The sequence below is a fragment of the Lycium ferocissimum genome, unplaced genomic scaffold (genome assembly GCF_029784015.1).
Source record: "Lycium ferocissimum isolate CSIRO_LF1 unplaced genomic scaffold, AGI_CSIRO_Lferr_CH_V1 ctg56___fragment_1, whole genome shotgun sequence".
Taxonomy (NCBI): Eukaryota; Viridiplantae; Streptophyta; class Magnoliopsida; order Solanales; family Solanaceae; genus Lycium; species Lycium ferocissimum.
In genome coordinates, this window is record NW_026726080.1 from 51,838 (window position 1) to 76,099 (window position 24,262).

General features: G+C 32.1%; 1 protein-coding gene across 1 annotated transcript; it reads right to left on the minus strand.

Moving 5' to 3' along the window:
• Positions 1–14,805: 14,805 nt before the first annotated feature.
• Positions 14,806–19,862, minus strand: LOC132044971 (uncharacterized). Its single transcript, XM_059435503.1, has 4 exons — positions 19,800–19,862; positions 15,475–15,573; positions 15,154–15,278; positions 14,806–15,057 (listed from the first exon to the last, which is right to left on the minus strand). Exons 1-4 carry the CDS (start codon positions 19,860–19,862, stop codon positions 15,036–15,038), a joined length of 309 nt encoding a protein of 102 aa, XP_059291486.1. The 3' UTR covers positions 14,806–15,035.
• Between the last annotated feature and the right edge of the window lie 4,400 nt (positions 19,863–24,262).

The following is a 24,262-nucleotide window of genomic DNA, read 5'->3' on the forward strand; positions in this document are numbered from 1 at the left end:
TTCAGCCGTTGGCAGTCTGATGTATGCAATGATTTGTACAAGACCTGATATTGCTCATGCCGTTGGTGTTGTCAGCCGTTTTCTTTCTAATCCGGGAAGAGAGCATTGGAATGCTGTGAAGTGGATTATGAGATATCTTTGCGGCACTTCTAGTCTGAGTTTGTGTTTTGGGGCAGGAAAGCTTATTCTTTGTGGTTACACTGATTCAGATAAGACCGGTGATGTTGATACTCGTAAGTCTACTTCGGGCCACTTGATTACTTATGCAGGGGGGAGCGTGTTGGCAATCTAGGTTGCAAAAATGTGTTGCTCTATCTACTACGGCTGAGCGAGCACATCGCCGAAGCTTGTAAAGAGTTGCTGCGGATGAAGAGATTTATGGAGGAACTTAGCTTTGCTCAAGAGAGGTATGTGCTTTATCAAGGACAAGTCTTATTCATCTTGGCAAGAACTCTACATTTCATGGTAGGTCAAAACATATTGATGTGAGATACCATTGGATTAGAGATGTGTTGGATTCTAAGTTGCTGAACTTGAGAAGATTCACACCGATGATAATGGTTCGGATATGTTGACCAAAGCTTTGCCAAGAGCGAAGTTTGAAGAGTGTTGCTTAATCGCCGGGATGGCGGTTTCCTCCACATAGTCGGGAGGGGGAGAATTGTTAGGTTTTTGGGTTTTCCCTTCTTATATGGAATTGGATTAATAAAACCCAATCCAATTTGGGACTCAGTTAATTTTGCCCAAAATTTCCTCTATATATAGATCAATTTAGGTCTTATTTTGAGAACACAAGAGTGAATTTATAGCAGCCTATATAGAGAGAAAAACGTGAGAGAGAAAGCATTTTCGTCCGTAAATTTTCTACTACAAAGAATTCACTTTAAATTGCGTTTTCCGATTCGTTAACTGTTGGATCGTGCCGAAATTTTAACTGGGGGTTCTCAACATCTGGTTCTTTGATTTCAATGGTGGAGATCGGATTTTGTGGTCTGTAGCTCCAGTTTTTGAGTACGAACAGTAGCTCGTTTTTAGGGGTGATTTCTCTCCTTTCTTCACTAGTTTTGGTCTTATCTTTTATGTATTATTGCTCCGTCCTCGCTTTGTTGTTGTAGCCATTTGGAAAACATTGTTGTAACTATTGTTGATTATAGTGGAGCTTTTTGTTGTGAGGTCCCGTGGATGTTCCTCTTCGCTCGAAGGGGTTTCTACCACGTAAATTTGGTGTCTCTTCCATTCGATTTATTTTTTCTTTTCTTTATTTTATTGTTGGTATAGGCTAACCCCGGATTTCCATTTGTGCTAGTGTTTATTGTCTTCTCTTGGTTCAAATAGTGTGGGAAGTTTCGACTTGGGTATTTCTTCCGCTGTTACCTCGTCGTGCAATTTGGTTCTTGTTTCTTCCCAGCACATAATTTGTACGTAATGATGTGCAATTGTGCGTAGTCAGTCATCAATCAATTTTATAAATTTAGCCCACTTTAATAGTTTAATTTGTTAGGGATATTGACGGCTCTCTCACTTTGTCTTATAGTCAATATTTTATTAATACCTTAGTGCTCTCGCGTTGTGTTAAATGCACTTTACAATTAGTAGTACTTTGCAGTTTGCATCAGTGGCCACTTCCGTTAGATATTTTAATTAGGACATTTCGGCAATGATAGGCTTAAAATTCTCCCTATAATATCAGGAAACTACTTACAATGACTTTGGATTGGTGACTTTGAATTTATGGCCCACTTGTCTTTGTCGGCAATGATAGGCTTAAAATTCTCCCTATAATATCAGGAAACTACTTACAATGACTTTGGATTGGTGACTTTGAATTTATGGCCCACTTGTCTTTGGGTAAAGTAAACCCTGCAAGTTCAAACGGCAAAATTTGTTAATATGATAAAGTTCTGCTTTTGGAATAAGTAGAATTTAAGATCACCCACCTCCAAGATCATTCAAAATGATGATCACCCCCAAAAGTTTAGACATGTCCTTACTAAATCTGGAGTGCTTTACTGCTTGTTGGACTGTTTCTATTGCAAGGATCTCTTACATACTTATTCGCTATTAATTCATAACTGACTATACCAAAAGGAACTTTTAGTGGTAATACATTTTGCTTTAATATTGCTGCAAAAATATTTACCGACAATTAATTAAATGTCATTGGATGATTGGATCCAATGTCGCTAAAGCCTTTAGTAGCATTTATGTCCAATGTTGGTAAAGACCCATATTATTGCCACTAAAACTAATTACTTTTAGCGGCAATTACTATTGCCAGTAAAGCTGTCTTAGAATGTGAAATCAAATATATTTTGCGACTTTTGTTATTGCCGGTAAAAGAGACACTTTTTAGTGACATTATGGCAACTAAAATTGTATATGAATTTATCTTAATCTACATATTTAACCAATCTCTCTTTTATAGCTTCAAAAATAAAAATCACAAGAGAAATCAATTCGACGATAGTAATAGAAGAATTGCCAAACTCAAAATAATGTCATTCACTTCAACAAGAACAATCAAACTCAATATGTCCACTACTTTCTTATCACCAAATTCCCTTTCATTTTCAGTAATCTTTAAGCTATGTATGTACCAACACCAAAGCCTGGGACAAATCTGTTTGATAATTACTTTTGTGCTGATGTTCAAGATATGACTTGATCAAGCCCAAATTGTAGAAGTTCTTCCCTCTCTTCTGCCTTTTGATGATAGACCAGTGACAATTCCTTCAGTTTCAAGTCAGTCAATCCAATTTTCTGCCTAACAACCTCAATGATCTTTGAATCAGCTAGAATTCCATTCGCATATGTTACATAGAACACATCAGAGTTGTATTATCACTTCTTGTGGATATCTCAGCCCTTGTCACATTTAGGCCATTTTCCCGGAAAGTTCACATTACATCAACTAATAGTCCTTGTTTGTCTCCGGTGCATAACTCCAGCCTCACTCTCTGTAACTTGAAAATTAAAGCATTTCCAGTTAGAAGAAATGTATTACAACTATTTCGTGTCGATTCTCAGTAGAGAAAGCACTAAAAGTTAAAGGGCATAAACAACAAGTCAAAGCTTTTAGCTAAAATCCATTAAAGGGAGGGAGGTTACACCAGCGTGAAGACTTCTCCTAACATTATCATCATCATAAATTGTGTAGCAAAGCCTAGAAGGCCAACAAACTGCAGTGACAAATTCTGGAAAGAGGAACCACTAAATAATTTATTGAGCAACCTTTTTTTACAGAAAGATGATCTAAAACACAATTATATAGGCACACAAAAATTAGCTTCTTGATTTCCAAGTGCTAATTGCTAAGCTCAAGTGCCGATAAGCTAGGTGATTCTCCACTCGTCATCATATTTAAGCCAAGCCTTAGTTCTACTAATAATCGCATACTCACAGTATTATTGAGCCTCAATATTTCATTATCAAAACAATGAATCATGCCAAAATTTCAACTAATAATTTGAACTCACTCCGTTAGTAACTTCGACGCTTTTAAATTGAATTGCATAATACACAGAAAAATACAACTAAAATGTTTAACACAGAAATGTACCTTTGAAAAATCTGGCAACTTGACTTGGAAGACCTGACATGTAAAGGAGACATGAGCAGGATCATGTTAGAATAATGCAATACCAAAATTAAATTAGTTAAGGAAACTAGATTCTTACTAAGAAAGCCTTGTGAGTGTCTATCTTCATTAATTTTCCAAGTCTTCATTAGAACAAACACATGCCTTTTATTTTCTCTTTAACCATATGACTAAAAGAATAAGTCATTCTTATTGATACTGCAGTTGATAGCATAGATGTATACAAGAATGGTAAAGTTATCCACCTATTATCCATGAAGGCCTGGTGTATCACTGGCCACCAGCCACCATTACCCTGACTGCCCCTCTGTTATTGACAAAAATATATTAGTTAATATACATATATCCCTAAAGTTTCATGAATGTTCAATGGTCTATTCGTGATAGCTGAGTCATTATCTTTAGTCTGTTACTATATGGGAAAGAATTGCAGTAAAGGATGTTCTTAGAAGTTTTTGCTGAAAAGAAATGAATGTTGCACCCTATTTTTATCGAGGCAAGTACAACTTATGGGGCTCTAAAAGGATTAATTATGTACAGAGTCGCCACCTAGCATTTAGGTATACTAGATTACCTATAAATTATTAATGTATGCAGCTTAAAACTGATCTGCAAAAATAAGTGATATTCTAGGTAAGGGTTCAAATTATTCCGAAGGAAAAGTAGTAGGCATCCTTCAGAATCCACAAAACGTGAATCCCAACTGGACCTGATTTAGTTACATGAGGGATGTACAAAAAAAAAAGATTGGTTATTATATACAAAGAATTATAAAATAATCGAACAAAGAATAATAAATGTGAATATCATGTAGTAAAATGTGAATATCTGTGCATGTATGAAAATGTATATATATAATAAGACAAATAAGTAAAGTATAAAATTATTGTATTTGTGAACAAATATATAAGAATAATCTTTGAGTTTTTTTTTTAAAGAATTAGAATTCTAGAAAAAATTAAACTTATGATTAATAAATAATATAAGAAAAAGCTCGATCGTAAAAATGACTTAAAGAATGAAAGTTGATATATAGGGATTAAGTAGCTAATGAAAGGATTTAATTGACAAATAAATAAAGCATAGAAAAGAAGGGGAATGAAAATGTATAATTAAATGAATAATCAGTATTAGCTAAAAGAATCAATTGGTAACTATTGACAAATCAATTTAGCATAAAAGGTTTTATTAAAAATATATGACTGAGTATAATGCTCTTTTGTTATCAAAGGGCATAACAGGTTTAAAGGGTATTTACAAATATTCAAGAAAATTAACTTAAAAGCATGATTTTAGTAAACAAAAGTAAGATATGCAGTGCCAGGAATATTAACAAATATGAGTACAATATTATAAATAAGACTAGATGATGAAAGCCCGTGCTAGCACGGGCCCAATACAAAAAAATAGTACCACATTTTTTTTTGGTAAAATTAACAAAATAACTACCTATTGGAACTTTCCTACCAATTAGAGCTACCCTTTTTTTATTTACCAAACGTAGCTACCTTTTCAGCTTTAAGTGTAGGTTTTCGGGTGCATGTTTAACTCACAAATACACGGTCAAACAGTAAAAAAAAAAAAAATAGACGTCTAAAATTATGCCTAATCAACCGTGTACCATTAAAGCTGTAATTAATCCTATATTTGGTAAATTCAAATTTTAGTTCCACAAAATCAGCTCAAAAAAATTTTCCTTCATCAATCAAATATTGAAAATCAAACGTAACCAAATTCAAATTTCAAAATCTATTGAACCTTCAACTACTCTGTTTTTTTCAAAAAAAAAAAAAAAAAGATCACCAAGAAGATCATCGTTTGAGGTAATTCAATCAATACGTATTTGTTATATCAAAAAATTTGTTCATAAAGTTACGTCAATCTACTGTTTAGATTTTTTTACCGTAAGAATCATGTATTTTTAACAATCTGTTGAAATTTGTTTTTTTTTTTACGAAAGTTAAAAAGCTATAGATCATCGTTTTAGGTTGATCGATCAAATACATTATAGTGAATTTTGAACACGTGTATATCAATCATCAAGTACTGTTTATCTGTTTTCAAATTTACAATCAAAATCACTAGTTTTGAAATTGATGAAAAAATTATTTGAAAAATACTTATCTTAAGGTGAATATGTCCTTAAATTAGTATAATTTCAAACAAAAACATCAATTATAAATCTCTTTAACATTACTGGTATAAATTTCATCTAGTATTTCTGTTATGTATTTGTCAAATACTACCGAGTATAATGTATGTTCGATATTAATTTATGCAAACTACAAATAAATCCAGTTTTTGGAAATTTGATTGACATATTTAATGCTCTTAATGGTTTAAGTTGTTGAAACGAATTATGTATTTGTCGACTGTAAATTGAATAATTTGATGTTGTATTTTTGGTTTATATGTTACCTGTCAAATTGTACTTATTTACAAATACAATAACATAATTGAGTGTATGTTGTATTTGTAATGTTAATACTAACTTTTTTCAGATGTGTATTTTTCAATTTAACAGTATGATGTATGTTGTATTTGTCAATATTTGCGTGTGATGGATGTTAAACCTGGTAGAATCTGGTTTTTATTCATGTAAAATTTTTTTAATGCAGAATAATTGAATAAAATTTGTTGTAAAATAGATGTCGAATATTTTATCGTTAATTAAACACTCTGTATTTTGGAACGATGAAAATAAATACGTCAATTACAAAATTGAAGCGGTCACATTCAAAGAGTACTCTACGTATGTTGAATTTTTAGAAAACAATTGCAACACAGCTGAATTTGGATAAATTCCGAAAGAACATATACATAAACTATACTGTTGAAGGTGATGAAATCCCAATCGAAATTCACAATGATATGGGTGTAAAGGTGTATATGGGGTTGAAGAAAGAGAATAAAGCATTACCAATGTATCCGCCGTGTATAACTACAAGTGATAGGAGTTTGGAGATATGTTTATCCGAAGAGAGTTATGTTCATGGTAATCACTTGCAAATCGGTTACACGAATCAGTCATCATTGGGAGAAACAGTTGGTTCGGTAGAATTAGCATCATCTAATAATGGACAGGCTGATGTGTTGTTTGAAAACAAACAATTCATGGTTATAGACGACCTAAACCAAAAGGTAGTTGCTGTCGATCAAGTTTACAAAGACAAGGATACTTTAAAAACTGTGATGGCGAATTATGCGATTACAAACCGATTCAACTTCCACACAGAAAGGTGTAATGCAATAAGGCATTTCATTTTACCATGTAGATTGTGTATTTGAAATTGTGACTATGCTTATTTATAATGTCATAATCTTGTGTATGTTTAATTTACGATGTATGTTTAAAATCACGGTGTATGTTTAGATTGTATTTTTTACAAATTTATACGTGCAAACAGTTTTCTTTTACATTATGTATTTTAAAAACTTGTTTTTATATATTTCAGTATTTAATAATGATTTGATTATATTTATTTGTAGTCATTATTGTATTTGACTTTAATGTATTTTTAACTCATGCTCATTATATGTAGCTACACACTTGTTTGCGTATCTGATGATTGTGATTGGAAATTGAGGGCGTCAAGTATAGGGAAGTCTGAACTTTTTAGAATTAGAGAGTTTCAAGATCAACATACATGTCCCTTAAAGGAAAAGGTTTATTCCCAACGACAAGCTATGAGTCGATTGATAAGTAGAATTGTTAAACCAAAAATAGCAAATCATAAGAGGAAATACAATCCTAAAGACATCCAAATATTTACCAAAAATAGTGTTCTCAAACATCTCAAACCGTTCATCAGTAAGTTTGTCCCTCAAATCATCTCTGATTTTTTGATTCATGTATGCTTTAATACGTACTGGAGCAGTTGGAGGACGTCTCAACATGAATTTAGATCCCTGAAAAAATAATTAAAAATATGAGAACAAATACACATCGTATACTAAAAAATGCATATGACTGAATATTAAAAAACACACAAAAAAATAAATTACTGGTTTTTAAAATTTAAAAACTACAACACAAAATAAACATACATACTTTAGAAAAAATGTTCCCATAAGAAGCCAGTGAAAAAAACAACCAAAAATACATAAATAGCAACACATATATATTTAGACCTAAGTTTTATTTCCAGAAAAATAGACATACATATAATGAAAAAAAAAGCGTAAAATTTGAGAAAATACTGGATGTCAACAAATACACACACAATAAAAACTGAAAATTACAACATCTATCTCGCAAAAAACATACGAGTCTCACAACTAAAAAAACAATCAACACATACATTCATATAGATTAACGTATGTGTTTAAAACATAAATATAAACTGAAAATATGGTAAATCCGATATCAACCTGAAAATCACAAAAAGAATAATCAAAACATACATTCATAAAAAATTACGTATGCGTTCAAATACATAATCAAAAAATGAAAAAAAAAAAATTGAAAAAATACTTGATTCTTCAACGATAATTTCTTTCTTTGGTAAATCTTCATCAACAACAACGTTCTTCCCCTTTTTAGCAGAATCAACTTCAGATGTATTTCTCCTCTCTGATGTTATAACAGAAGCTTTTTTAGTCTCAGAAATATGTAGTTGAAGACTCGCTTTTCTCTTACGATCATGTATTTTCTTTGATCTAATCTCAGCATATTCTTTCTCAGCAGAAGCTGCATCAACATTGATTTTTTGTTGAGAAATACCCAAATCAAAGGTCAGAAAATCTAAATTTTGAACACTATGTGTTATACCTCTAGTTACTCTCCTATTAGGTGTGGTTTGACAGCCATGGTTTGACAGCCATTAGAATAATGATTTAGTGATTAACACCTGAAAATTAAACTTTGATTTAAGTTAAAACTATAAGAACAGTAACATTAAAAAACGAAAAATACACAATATATATAAAAATGCTTACACAAATACACAACCACCCGAAAATTTAGGGCACAAAATCGTGGTTGAATCGTGGATGAAACGTGATTGAAAGTTGAAAGTAATGGAAAAAAACTGAAGAGAAAAAAACGGCTAAAATTTTGAGTAATTAAAAAGAGAGAATCCTAATTAATGTGTGAGTATGTAATTGTACCGTTAAAAGGGGGAACAGGAATTGGGCAACGTGACTTTAGGTGTATTTGTGTATGTTTTACCTTTTTTTTACCATGGTAGCTATAATTGGTAATATTGAAAAGTTTTAAGTTATTATTAATAATAAAAACAAATGGTAGTTATGTTCATTAAATATGGTTAAAAAGAAGCTATGGCAAGTAATTTTTACTTTTTCTTTGAGGAAAGGACATAAATGGCCGGTCGGCCCAAACTTATCGCACCCAGTGGCCCAACTTTGTACAAATCCAAATTATAGCTACTAAAATAATTCCAGTCGTTAGCTACTTTCCCTTCTTTTTCTGTCTTCTCCATTTTTCTTCTTCCTCTTCCACCTTCTTCTCCATCTTCTCCTCCTTTTTCCTCTTCCACCTTCTTCTCCAATTTTATTTGATGCCTTGAGAGGACGCCTTTCAATTTTATTTGATACAGATTACTTTTACAGGAAAACGTTTACCTCATTAATGATCAAAACTGGCAAATGACAAACCAAAAGTAATAGCTAGAGCCCTGTTGCTCCAAATTTTAAATAAGCAGATTGAAGAATGCAAATAAAATAGTATAAAATAAACAAAAGGAAGAATGAGTAAAATATACGAACAAGTGCAAAAGATAAAAAACCAACAGTTCATAAGGGAGCACGTACGAAAGGACACATATGATTGTCGTTGTTTTTTGTGAGTTGCAGGTTACGAAAATGGCAGAGGATTCATATGAAGACACCATTGTAGGACTGAAAAAGCTTTGATGTATAGAAACTGTATCATATGTGTATATAATATGTATCCATGCTGTATATGTATATAAAATATATCATATGTATAGAAACTGTATCATATGTGTATATAATATGTATCCTGTTGTATATGTACATAAAATGTATCATATGTATATAAACTGTATCATTCTGGTATAGAAAGTGTATATATAATTCCAACATGTGTATATAAATTGTATCAGTCTTGTATAGAAAGTGTATCATACGTATAAAAAATGTATTATAGAAATCGTGTCATTATGGTATATAATATGTATCACTATTGTATATGTAAAAAAAAAATATCAGATCATTATTATATAATATGTGTATAATAAATGTATGATTAACGTATAATTTACGCATAATAAATGTATGATTAATTCTAACATATGTATATAAATTGTATCATTCTTGTATGTAAAGTGTATATATAATTCCAACATATGTATATATGTTGTAGCAGCCCTTTAGTGGCGACGTTTTTGTGGCGATAAGTCGCCACAAAAAGTCCTTTTTTTTTTTTAAAAGCGCCTAGGCTATTGGGCCAGCCAACCTTGGCATTATTTTGGGCCAGCCAACCATTTTTTGGCATTAATTTGGGCCGACCGGACTCTAGGTGGGATTAAGCCCAAACAATAGTTAAATGTAGGATTAGTTTGGCTGAATGGACACACAGTATCCTTTTCCCTTTTTCTTTTTAGTCTGTCTTAAAAAGGATGATATATTTTTATGTTTATAAATCATTTAATTTAAAACTTCCCTTTTTACCTTTAATGAAATGATTTAAATCCACATAAATATCTATGACTTGTTTTAAACCACAAGTTTCAAAGATCTTTCCTTTGTTTTTTAAACTTCGCGCCTAGTCAAACTATGTCACATAAATTAGGACAAAGAGAGTACCTTTTAGTAATATAATTATGGACAAAGAAAGTATTATAATTTAATTAATTGAAAATATCAATAAATTATTTTACTTAGTCCGCTTCTTCCGTATATAACTTTCCTGGTTTAGTTCTCCAATTGAATGATTTGAAATACACCTTCTCCTACCGAGTTTCATGCCATCATCTCTTTCTGCTCAATAACACTGAAAAGCGCTTTCATGTATTAGCATCTGTTGTAGTCTTAAATTTTTAAGTATAGACCAACTTCATCATTTTAAGAAAATATGTGAATACGTTTTGACCGTTTATATTTAAATTTGATGTTGTTCCTCATTATTTGTGTGAGGCGTATGTGTCTAAAATTAGTGCATTTTTATCCTTACCTAAAGGTATAAGTTTTAAATCTTTTGGTTTTATGACTTCTTTAGCGGTTTTTTTGTGTTCAATCGTTATTTCTTTTTTTTTCTGAATTTCTCATCTTTAAATTTTCTCTAAGCATACCTTTATCTTTTCTGAACTTATTATCATTATTTAAATTTTTTATTTTTTTTTATTTTTTTTTTGCAATTGTCTCCTTCTTCTTGGTGTTATTCCTCATTATTTGTGTGAGACGTATGTGCCTAAACTTATACCCAAAGGTATAAGTTTTAAATCTTTTGATTTTATGACTTTTTTAGCGATTTTTGTGTTCAATTTAAATCGTTATTTCTTTTTTCATGTATTTCTCTTCTTTAAATTTTCTCTAAGCGTACCTTTACCATTTTCTGAATTTATTATCATTATTTAAATGTCCTTTTTTTTTTTTTTTTTTTTTTTTTTTTAACAATTGTTTCCTATTTCTTCACATGTACCCGCCTCAATTTTTTTTTTTTTTACAATTGTTTCCCACTTCTTCACGTAAACCCCATCTTAATTTTTTTTTGACAATTATCTCCTAATTCTTCACGTGAACCCCACCTTAAATTTTTTTTATTTTTTAATTACTATATTATAAGTGTGGGTTGACGACCAAATCCACTCTTCTAATATAGTAGAAAAGAAATGTGATACAAATAAGATAGATAATATAAGTAAATGTTTTGCTTTGAAATAAAATAATAACGGCCTATGTTAATTTGCCTAAAACCCGTAGTAAACTTTAAATCACATAAACAAAGCTTAAATATATAAACACCACCGCCCGACACCCCAAAAGTATAATTTTTCAATATGTTTTATATTTTGTACAATTGTAAGAACACAAAAGTAAATACAAACGGAGAACACAGAATATCTTTGAGTTTCTTTCGAACGTATTTTTCGGAAAGTAACTCCGGATACCTGTATAAGACTTAGTAAAATTATTAGTAGTGGATAAATATTAATGGAAATGATAATAAATATATATATTGCGATCTAAAATATAAATTCGTCTTATGTGCATGGGAGGTCTTGAAAATCGATGAAAATTTCTTCATCGGCCATAAATGTAATATTTGTTAAATATCAGCTATTTCGAGAGTAAGAAAAAAAAAAAGGATGAAGTAGTGTCAAAATACGATTAAAACTCATAAAGAACACACTCCAAATTTTTTTACCAACAGACCCACAATAAATCCGAACAACCACAGAAAGAAAGGAAAAAAAAAAAAAAAATCAAATGGGAAAAGAAATCAGAGCAGCAGCAGCAGTGAACAACAACAACAACAACAGGAACTAAAAAAATCGTTGGTAAATAAAACAGAGCAAAGCACAATCGCCGGTTTCCATGGAGTTTGCCGGAGGAGGATGAGCGGAGGTAGCGGCAAAACAAAGGATAAAATTATGAATAATCTATGTATATGTAATGTAATACATATATCTCCATATACAGGGGCGAATTTATGCATAAATTTTGGGTCACGTGAACACATGGTCACTTGACTAAACTCGATATATTAGGTGTATAATTTTGAAAATATATCTAATATTAACTAAAGGAACACATGGTCAAAATAGGTTGAGTGGAGCATTGGGTAGAAGCTATGTTTACATCCTCAAAGTCACGAGTTCAATCCCCAGCTTCGGCACATTTTTGCTAGTATTTTCTAAAGTTGTTTTGACCTTCCTTTTTATATTATTAACCAAGTAAAAAACGTTCTCAAAAGGCAAAAAAAAAAAAAAAAAATTTCATGGGATAATCTACAACGAGAATTCAATGTTATTATAAAATTTTATATCTTATCTTAAAGTAATAGTAACCCATTCTCATGAAATTCTAGATTCGCCTCTATCCATACATACATATGTAATGTGTGTGTAAACATAAAGACGTGTATTTATTTGAAGAAAAGAAGAGAATGAAAAGGGGGTTAAGGGAACGGGGGTAGGCTTTCTGGATGAAAAAATGAGAAAAAGGTGGAAGATTTTTTTTAGGTAGTTGGCTAGTGTCGGGTAAAAATGAGGGAGAGGTGAGATTAAATAAAGAAAGAAAAAAATTGAACACGAGGGGTGAAAATTGAAAAAGTAAGAGAGAAGAAAAAAGGAAAAACAGAAGTTGGAAAGAAAGAAGGAAAGAAAGTATTGACATAAACGAGACTAAAATGATAAGAGGGGTGAATTGTCAAACCAAATCTGCCCAAAATCTCAAAGAAGATCGCGAGATTGAAAAAAAAAAAAAAAATCTAAGAGAGACAAAGTCAAAAAAAGGAAGAAAAGAGTGGGGCCACGGAGAAAAAGGGAAAACAAATCTGGCCTAAATTAAGAAAAGTGAGTGGGGAGATAGAGATGGGATAGATGGAATAGTAAGTGGGGTAGATAGCATGAATTTTACACTGAGTAATAGCCGGATAGCTAACTATGTTTGCGATAAACTCTTCCGACTTTCTTGTACTAATGGCCTATATTACAATACAACTACTATACATATATAAATGTATGTAATAATATGCAATTAAAAAATGTACATAAAAATGTGATTCATGTTTACAAAAAATGTATTGTGCTGTAAAGAAATTAAAACATAATTAGTTGCGAAAACTAAATTGTAGTGTTGTGTTGCGCATGTGTATGTGCATATGACTGTGAATAAGAAATGAAAATTGAAATTAATTTAAATGACAATAAATCGATAAAAATCCTAATATTTGCAGAAATAAGGATAATTATCAATAAATTGTGTTAAAATTGAAGAAAAAAAATGTGTAAAAAGATGTATTTGTGCCGAGACGTTAATTATGAGCACAATGAGGCAAAATTGGGTGTCTATCAGGAATGTACCTATATAGGAGAGAACGCTAAATTTGACCTTAATGTCTGGTGCATACCTTGAGAGATCAGAAATCTTCCTTTTCCAGTGAGAGAAATAGCAAGTATCACTCGAATGAGGGGATCTATTCGATCTTCCTTCACCTGCTACTAGGGTTGCTCAAAATCGAACCGCAACCGAAAACCGAACCGCAAAATAGGTTTATTGGTTTATTGGTATTGGGCAATTGGATTAACGGATGGGGAATGGTTTGAAATTTTATAATTAACGGCTTAATAGTGCGGGGGACGATTTCCTCATTTTCCTTATCGGTTTAGCCGTTAACCCGTTAAGAATAATTAAATTATAAATATATCCCTATGTATATATAAGTACTAAAGATTAGAAATACTAATCTTTGAGCCTAAAACTCATTTTTCTTCCCGCAACATGGTAGCAAGCCATTTTCCTTATTGCTCGCTTGGTGTTTGTTTCTTATTATTTCATGTTACCAACTAGAATCATTCAAAACATTTTTACTTTCCTTGGATGTTTCTTCCCTTTTCTATAGTGAAGATGAGAACGAGATAGATTTACTAGTGGTTGTTTGAAAGAAATAAGTTTTCTTATGGACATTGACACACTTTAGTATGAAAATCTCATACTTAATCTGCACAGTTCATTTAATAAAAATACTTTAGTGAAAATTTAATTAGTATTTCTAGTAATTTAAAATCATGTGTCCCAAGATTACCCACCATGAATAATACATCCATTTAAATCTTGCGATGTGAAGCAAATAGGGTCAAATGTGAGTTTGCAACCTATACACTACCAATATTGAGCCTTTTGTGTTTTAATAATTTTGTATTGATGCAAGCAACAGAAGGAAAAAAAAATCTCATATACTTTATTACTTAACCGATAAACCGACCGTTAACCGCTAAATCCACACCGAACCAACCGATATCTTATTGGTTGGTTAGCGGATTGACATATTTAAAAATCGATATCCGAGAAGCCGAATCGTTAAGCACAATTATCCAACTGAACCACCCGATAAGCACCCTACCTGCTACAGTCATGTATAGTTGTGTCACCTAGAGAAGGCAAATGCCCACTGGCAAATGCCCACTTTATTTCCTACCTAGCTAGTAATTATAAATCACTGCAGGACCATATGTAGAACTCAATGTATATTTAATACTTGAAGATAACAAAACTGTTTTTTTATGATGACTAAAAAACATGTTACGCTTAAATTATTTGGTGACCAAGGACATAAACGAACGCATTGAAGGCTATAGCTAGACCTCGCATAACTATGGGTGCTATTAAATCAAGGAGAAGTAGCCAAAAGTACAGAAACTTGTATAGACATTAATTTTTTTCATAGATTAGCTAGTTTGAAAACTGTTACAATCTTTCCTCCGCTAAGCGGACAACTCGAGTTGTGCTTCTAAAACCTTGTGTATCCTTGGCTGGAAAGATCAAGACACAACATTAACATCATGTCCAAGAATAAACCACAAATTAATGACCTATAATTTGAATAAGCTTATATGCATTGTACTAACCCAGTGTCACTGAGCTCCATAGTTATCTCCATACTAGAGAGTCGAACTGCAGCCATAGTATCAGGAAGCTCCTCTCTTGTAACATCCATTAGCTTCTCTAATGACTCTGCAGCTCGTCTAAAATCCTAGAATCAAAATTGAGCAGCTACTGAGATATTGAAACATCTGACTATAAGATTCTTCTACAAATAAATTACAATTTCTTCTGCTTTCAGACTCGAGTAAACATTTCTTTGTCCTAGAAAGGCAAAAGAATTACAACAGCTTTAATCTGTTGCTAGAAATTACTGATGGATTTCACATAGAAAATGGTGTTGTTACCTGAATCTCTCTCTTGGAAGAAAAATGGAGAGCTGGAGATAGAGATGAGAAGACAGAAGAGTAGTTGAGATCCCTCCGATCCTTGTTTGATAGACACGACTAACTGCGTAAATTGATTATGATCTAAATAACTGTTGCCAAGCTATAAAAATAAATTTTTTATTTTAAAAAAAAATTTTTTTTTTGTTAAAAAGCGGTTGTGTTGCCAATTAATTTAAAAAGACTTTTGAGCGAAGAATTAGCGTTTGGATAAGCTTTTAAAAAGTGTTCTAAGTGTATTTTTCTCAAAAAGTACTTTTCAAAAAGTGCTTTTGGGCAAAATTATTTTTTTAAATTTTCCCGAAAAACTCAAGCTCGCTACTTCCCAAAAGCACTTATTTTCTCTTAAAAGCTTGATCAAACACCTCACCTTTTTTAAAATAAGCACTTATTGAAAAAATAAGTACTTTTGGGGGGAAAATAAACTTGGCCAAACAGGCTATAAATAGAAATAAAATATTATTACCGGCAAATGTTGGATTGCCCTCTAATAATTGACTTTATTAAGCAAATAGTGGCAATTATCTGATTGCCATTAAATAATTGCCACTAAAAGGCTGTTTTATTGTAGTGTGTATATATATATAATAACTAGTTAATTAGTCCCGCGCTTCGCACGGTTAGACATTGCATTTTGTAATTTAATTGATGTAAAAGAGATTATAAAGATTATAATACAAAATATAAAAGTATTTAATCTTAGACAAACATAAATAAGATAATAAATCTATTGCAGGGAAAAATACGCATGCAAAAAAATAAAATAAATAAAATTTCCCACTGTGAAGGGAGGCTAGCTCTTATTTCATAGAGAGAAAAATTATGCAATTTTAATCTTCTCGCCCTTCTTTCCTATTTAAACGCTATTTAGAAATATTGTTATCAATCTTGTAATAAGATTATGGAAAGAAAACTGTGAAACTATATTTATTTAATATTTTTAGAAGCTGATGATTTTATTAACGCATGAACTAACAATTAGTAAAACGAACATATACATTTTTCATACTAAAAATCTAAATTTAAACTCAAGTTTCCATTTTATTTTCCCACGGTAACGGGATAAAAAGAGTAATATTAGAGGTAAAACCAAAGGTTTTCAATGCATTTAGTTAACTTTATTGTTATATCCGGCATTTTCGCGTATTTGGAAAACTTGAAAAATAACTTTGGTTTGTAAGGAATAAGGTCATGTTGAATTTTTCTTAGTAAGTGTATGCCGGTTATGGAAACTTGAATGCGGGAACAATGGAGAAGGCCTAAGGGCAAATTTGGAATTTTGAAAATTTGTTTTTAAGTACAAAAACAAGAATTATACGGAATTGGGCTAAAAAAAAAATATGAAAATTAAGGCCCAAAGAGAGAGGGGTGGCCGGCCAAGTCTTGTCTTGGCCCAAACCCATTAGGTGGCATGTGATGATCATGTGCATCACAATTATATATATCCATGTGTATGTCTAGAAATTTCAAGAAAACAAAGACAAGAAAAAAGAGAGAGGCCGTCGGCCTTGGAGAAAAAGAGAGAGGAAAAGAAAAAAAAAAATTCCTAGCCCTTCAATCTTGGCTCCAAAAATTGTAATCTTCCTATATTCCTACTAAGCTCAAGGTGCTCTACAAGTTGGTATAATTTTTAAGGCAAGGAAGTGTTTCTTTTGGCAAGTGGAGAAAGATTGAAAAAGGTATGAATTCTATTCCTTTATGTTATGGAATGAGTATGCATGTTAGAATGATTAGAATTGGATAAAAGTTAGGGAAGTGTGGTGTGTGGAAGTAAGCCGTGTGTGTGCATGTAGGTATGTAGCCGTGGGTGTGTACATTGGTGTGTTGGAATATGTTGAATTTTATGTTGTATCCTAGTTATGGTTATTGTGGAAATTGTATTGGAATTGAAAGATGAAAAAAATTGGTTGAAGTTGGAAGATGGTATGTTGGCCGTGTGGTATGGGTGGTGGAATGAAAACGAATTTATGTTGTTTAGTTGTTAGTTGTGTTGTTGTGATGTTTGGAAAGGTTTAATAAATCAAGTTGGTGTTGAAGTTGGTTGTATGTTGTTATGAGAATTTATGTGATTTTATATGGTTTTTATATAATGATGAAAGTAAGATTTTAGATGTGAATTATGATTATGATCTATGAAATTGGAAGATGGAAAAATGTTGTGAATATGCATGTTGAAGAATAGAGATTTTGGGATGAATTATGGGTTTGGTAGAAAATTTGTGTATTTTGAGGAATAATAAGAAAAGTGTCCGAAATGTAATTGGGTGGCCTTGAATTAGTAGACAAGTATGAAAACGTTGATATTGGATGAAAAGGGTGAAGCTAGAATGGAAGTTAATGCATTGTGTAGAAAGAAAGACTATTTATGTTAATATACGTTTTGTAGCGACTATTGGTGTTGTTGGCGTTATTGTTGGGTTGGTTGTTGTCATTTAAGCAGAGTTTAATTCTCGGGGGTGTTGGATTTATAGGAGAGATGCTGCCCAAATTTTGTAGACAATTAAGAACTAAGAATAGTCTCCCAAAGGTATATGATTTACATTTGGTAACTTTGACCATTTGCGGTTTTTCAGGCGAAACGGATTGAGATAAAGCAAGTATAAGACGTCCGTAAGGTATGTAACGCTTACCTATTCTTCATATGGCATGTCCTAGACCTACTAGGCCGAAAACGGAACTTCGGGACTAATTCTGCTCCTAGAAATCCGAGTTTGATTTTAGGTCACTATTCATTCAGCGCGATTGAACTATAAACCTCATGTTTGGTTAAAAGAATGCCTAATCTTCGTAACTTTCGCAAATGAATCCGAATCGCTCCGAAACTTCTATAGATAACTTTATGGAGCCTAATGTGTGTAAATTATGTTCGCCGCCTCAGCTTGACTCGAGGTGGGCCCGCAAGTCCCGAGACTTTCCTTATTTGGTTTGTCTGACTCATTTCCGTACGATATGAAGAGGAAGTGTTTGTTTATAACTTTAAGGTCAGTTTGAAATGCCTTATTATGATATTTGAACGCTCATCATTATGAACGATACTATATTTTCCGAAGATAACCTACGATACGTTTTTTTGAAATTTGATGACTAAAAGTCTGTAACTTTGATATATTGGTTTTGATTAACTCGACACCCATTTTGAGCTTTCTGAAATTATGTGTCGAGTCTTGGGATTTACTTTTGATATGCATATGGTTTCTGCACTACTCTGCTCGTGCCAACTATTATGATTTCGTTCGCCGTACCGGCCGAAGTTGATCGTGCGCCCTATGACAAATTCGGAAGATGATGTGTTACGGTTTTAGAGGCCCGCCACAGGCTTACCGTTATGGTGTTATGATGTGATATGGTTATGTTTTGATGATGTGATGTGTGTGTGATATTACGATTTGTTCGGAGTCAGACGAGATTTGAAAACTGGGAGTATGATGTGTTGTCGCACCGCCGGTGGGCGACCACGTTCGAGCCCTATGCATGATTTCTACTTGCATTTTGTACATTCGCATTCCGCATGTGTTTGATCTGCTACTTCGTATTTGTTTCGTATCCTCTCACCTACGATGATTTGGATTACCAGCACCTCCCGCTTTGCATACTCGATTTTATCCGTACTTACCCCTTTTCTGGGGTCGCGTTGCCGCGTGTGCATGTGTGCGCCTTGGGCGTGATTCCTGCTTAGGCTTCCCATACTCGCTACCTCGAGTGCTCCCTCGATCCGAGCTCATATTTGGTATATATGTTTCGCTATGAATATTCCGTACATTTGTGACTGCGCCGGCACGGCGGGCCCCTGTCCTCTGGCCGTATGTTCGTATGTTACATTCGTTTGAGAGGCCCGTAGTCATATTTGTGGGTCGGGTCCGGTTTGTTCGTATGTGATTCTGTTTGCGTCCTTAGCGGCCCGTAGGCTACTATGGCCGACATGGCCCATATGTTTGTATGTACGTGTGTACGGCGATGTACATTCCGCCGCGCTTTGATTTTGATCCGATGATTACCCCGCACGGCGACCGCTTAGGACAAAGATTCGTTTCTGTATTTGTGTGATGTCTGCTATCTGCTATCGGTCCGAATAATGTCCGTTAAATCTGAATATTGTCCTAATATGACGATCTGGTTCGTAAGTCTATTCGGGTGCCTGAGTAGGGCGCCAGTCACGGCCCACGGGGCTGGGTCGTGACATTTATGAACATAACTAATTAGTTATAAGAATATTTATTTAACAAGCTTTTTGCTTGATGTCCTCCCAATTCTGGCTCGTTGCTATATCCATAATGTCAATCGCTTACTCTTTTCTTTCTAAGGTCTAAGAGGGTTTCATGTTCTTCATTAGTCACTAATTTCTTGCTCATGTCCTCTCACAATTTGAGCGATTTCTCTTCCGCTGTCATTATCCATTGAATTGTACTCTTTTGAAACATGGGTTATGAAGAAGGAAATTTGAGATTGTAAAATCTCGACCCATCTTTGATTCCCTTGCATTGAATTGTTTGACGGGCTAGTAGCTGATTATAGTGATAGCGTTTCTTCAAGTATCTAAAAAATAAAATTGTTTAGTAAACAATAAAAATATCAAATATCTTACAAAAGAGGGCATACACATTTGGTAGATTGAAGGGAACAATATCACAAAAAAGCCTCACAACATTTCCTCAACAACATAATGATACCAAAAAGATATCTGAAATAACAACATACTAATACCAAGTTAATAATTTCAGCAATTTAATTTAAGAAATGATATTTTTCTAATACTCTAATCTTAAAATAACAAAACAACAGGTTTTAGTAAAATTAGAACATCTTTCACTGTTTTCCTAGAAAATAATGGAAGCATACAAGTTGATAACATAACATTACCATAAATGTATGTTGCGAAACTTAAATTTTTAATAACTAAAAAAAAAAGGCAAATAAAACCATAACATTAACCAAAATTAAAATTTCCGTAAGTGATCACGATGAGACAATTAAAATCAAGAGCATAACTGTCAAAAGCATTCGATGTATTTTTCTCGCAACAATCAAATTTTTTAACAAATATTAAATGAAGTTTGTTAATATTTCTAAACATCCAAAAGATAACAAATCAACCAAAAAATGCACATAACTTAATACCTAAATCCATGAAGAGGTTTTTAAGAAGTTGTTTGGCGTTTTGGTAGATGATAGATGACATGACTGGCAAAATCGTAGTGAATAAACGTCAACATGATAAAACAACTTTTTTCCAAAGTCAAAGCAAACTTTACAATATTACTAACAAATACTCAAACTTTCATCAAATATTTCTCCGTAACAATGTTTCGTACTCCAAAACTAAGTCAATCAGCATACATCATATCTTCAAATTCGGTGAATTAATTAAAATAATCACAAATAATATTGATATTTTAATTCATAGAAACAATTATTAATCTATAGCAGAAGAATTTTTGAATTTTGAACTTCTTGGTGGTGCCTCTTTTATAATCTGGGTAACAAAAAGTGAGATTATGAACTGAGATGGGTAACATAAAGTGAGATGAAAGTGATAATTTAGTAAGACAAGGATGTAGAATTTTGCAACTTCTATGTAATATTGTAACTAACTTTTATAAGTCCCCTTTGCTGAAGAGTTGTAACTGTTTAGGCTTCATTTTTTATAGGGAAAAATGAATATTTATTTAATTGAAAAATGTGAGAAAAAGGCAAAAAAAAAAAAAAGGAAGGGAAAAATAGCAATTAAGGCTTGTGAGAGTGCGCACGTCACCGGGTCTATTGCCTCTTTTTATATATATATATATATATATATATATATATATATATATATATATATATATATATATATATAGTAATTGTAGGTTAGTAATTGCCTACACATAAATTTGTAAACACACTTTAATTTGACAGTATTTGTTACCGAAAATGACACGTGCTTACCTATAGTACTCCCTCTGTCCCAAAATATGTGTCACCTTGGCAAAAAGAAGTTTGTCCCACAATAAGTGTTACCTTAGAAATTCAAGACACAAATTGGCAAATGTTTCTAACTTTTCCCTTATCATTAAAGAAGTAATTCTCTTTAATATTGCCCAATTCAAAAAAAAGATCTAATAAATAGGGTAGTTTAGAAAAAACTTCACATTATTTTATGAATTTCTTAATGAGCGTGATTTTCCTAAGATGGCATTTATTTTGAAACGGAGGGAGTAGTAAATACATGAGCCGTCCAAGAAAATAATGTGAGGAGTAAAATGTTGATTCCACGCGAGAAATGGTGAAATTAGGAAGTAATATGATTATCCTATGGTGTAATTTGACAAATTGAATATGGGATATAAAAAAGATTAAATAATCTAAAGCTTAAATAAAGAATACTACTAAAATGCATATTTTACTTAGTTTTTATTTTTATTTTTCACCCGGTGTCCGGCACAAGACAGCCACCTTTATATTTTTTAAAATTTTATCATCAGCTATGTATAGTTTTTCAAACGAAAGAGGGTACTGTATTCTAAAACACGTTGGACTATATCAACATGTTATTATTAATTAATTAGAGATGCAACTTGCATATGTGGTATATTCAAATATGCCATCGAACTATCAGAAAAAGGCTCATTCATGTCACTCGTTAATAATTGGGGATCAAAAATGTCACCACCGTTACCATTTTGGGTCGTCATAGATGTCATTACTCACTAATAAAACTATACTACTATCAGATTTTGCCAAGTGGCATTATCTAAAGCCTTCATTTTACGAGTAACATATATGAGTCATTTCGTAGTTCAGTGACGTATTTGAGCCTTTTCCCAATCCCTATATAAATTTTCATCTTTTCTAATTTTATGTAACAAGCTTATAAGGACAAGTTGTCCCTTATACTAATAACATTATTATGTTACATGAAAAAACTATACTCTCTTATATTATGAATCTAATTTTATTCTACATCATTCACAATTTTCATGTATTTTAAGACTCTTTTAAAAGATTTTAAAAGCACATAAAATTTGTTTTTTTTTTTTAAAAAAAAGATAGGTTTAGAAGAGAGTACACTAATGACTAATGAGGTGTAGATGGGTATGAAAAGTACATATTAGTGTGACATATTTGAGCCTTCTCCCAACCACTTATATGTAACTTTTCATACCTGTCTATACCTCATTAGGGTACTCTTTCCGTAAGTCTGTCTCTTTTTTTCTTACATAAATTTTATGTGTTTTTAAATCTTTTTAAAGAGTTAGAAAGTCCGTAAAATTTGTGAATGATGTAAAATAAGATTAGATTAATAATCCAATTAAACAAGAGAACGTAGTTTTTTCATGTAAAATAATAATGTTATTAGTGTAAGAGATAAACTTGTCCTTCTAAACTTGTTACATAAAATTAGAAAAGATGGAGATTTATACAGGGAATGGGAAAAGGCTCTTAAATATGCCACTGAACTACGAAATGGCTCATATATGACACTCGTAAAATGAAGGATTAGATAATGTCATGTGGCAAACCTGGTAGTAGTAGAGTTTTGTTAGTGCGTGATGGCATGGATTGGGCTCCTCTCCATTTCTCTTCTCTCCATTTTCCCCAAGTTCTAGCTTGGATTGAGGACACATTGCATAGGTTATAATTAATGGCTAAGATTTAATTGACTAAAGAATAGCCCTAACCATGGTTTAGATAATTAATAATTCATATATTTGCTTCCAAAAATTTTAGTAATCCCACAATCATAGCAACATATTATCTTATCCATAAATATATTAATAACTTTTCTCACTTCCTATCTTTTTTAGCATAACAATATTTATCTTCCAATTTTTTATTTTTTTTTATTTTTTTGAATTGATAACTTATACTCTAGTATCTATCTTACAATCATAAATAAAATATATAAAACAAGGAAAACAATGGAAAAGTTAATAGACAATTCATCAACTTGCCCGTTAGACTGCATATTGTAATACTAATAACCGAAAGAAAAGAAGAGTTTTGCAGATAGAAAAGTGGTGTTCAAATGGAGGACTTTTTTTCGTAAACTGGCATGAGCAACGAAAATTTATTGTTGTTTTTTCTAAAGAGAAGAGCTACATAAATAATTCAATATATAGAGATAAAAGATTAACTCAAAATCGGGTAAACTAATAAGGAGGAGATAGATACTGGGTAGGAAAATATTTAGGAAGAGAGAGAAGACTTTAGTATATCTAAGGACAATTTATTAATTATTTGAACTATGATTAAAGTCCTTCTTTAGTAGATTAAATCTTAACTATTAATTATAACCTATGTCATGTGTCTTTAATCTAAGTTAGAATTTGAAAAAAATGAAGAGAAGGAAAATGGAGAATCCTCCAGTTCCTCCAGTGTAATCTTGTATAACCAACACGTGTGCCATTATTTATCTAATATATCAGATTTAATTTATTAACCAAAGAGCGTTAACTATTGGTTACCAACAATTCTCTCTCCTCCAGTGGAAAAAGTCCACTCACCAGAGGAGAGGAAGTCTTTTAAGGATGCATTGCGCATAGTTTTACTTTTTTGTTTTTGTGTTTTTTTGTTTTTTTTTGTTTTTTTTTGTTTTTTTTTTCTTTAGAATTATTCAGTGTTGCCAACTAATTTGGATTCACGATGTATGGGTCCTATAAAAAGAGGCAAATCGTTCTTAATTATCAAGAAAAGAAATTACATTCTAATGGCTCGAATTGAAATCTCTAATAAAAAGTGAAAGAGTCTCAATTATATTACGGTTGTAAATTTTGAG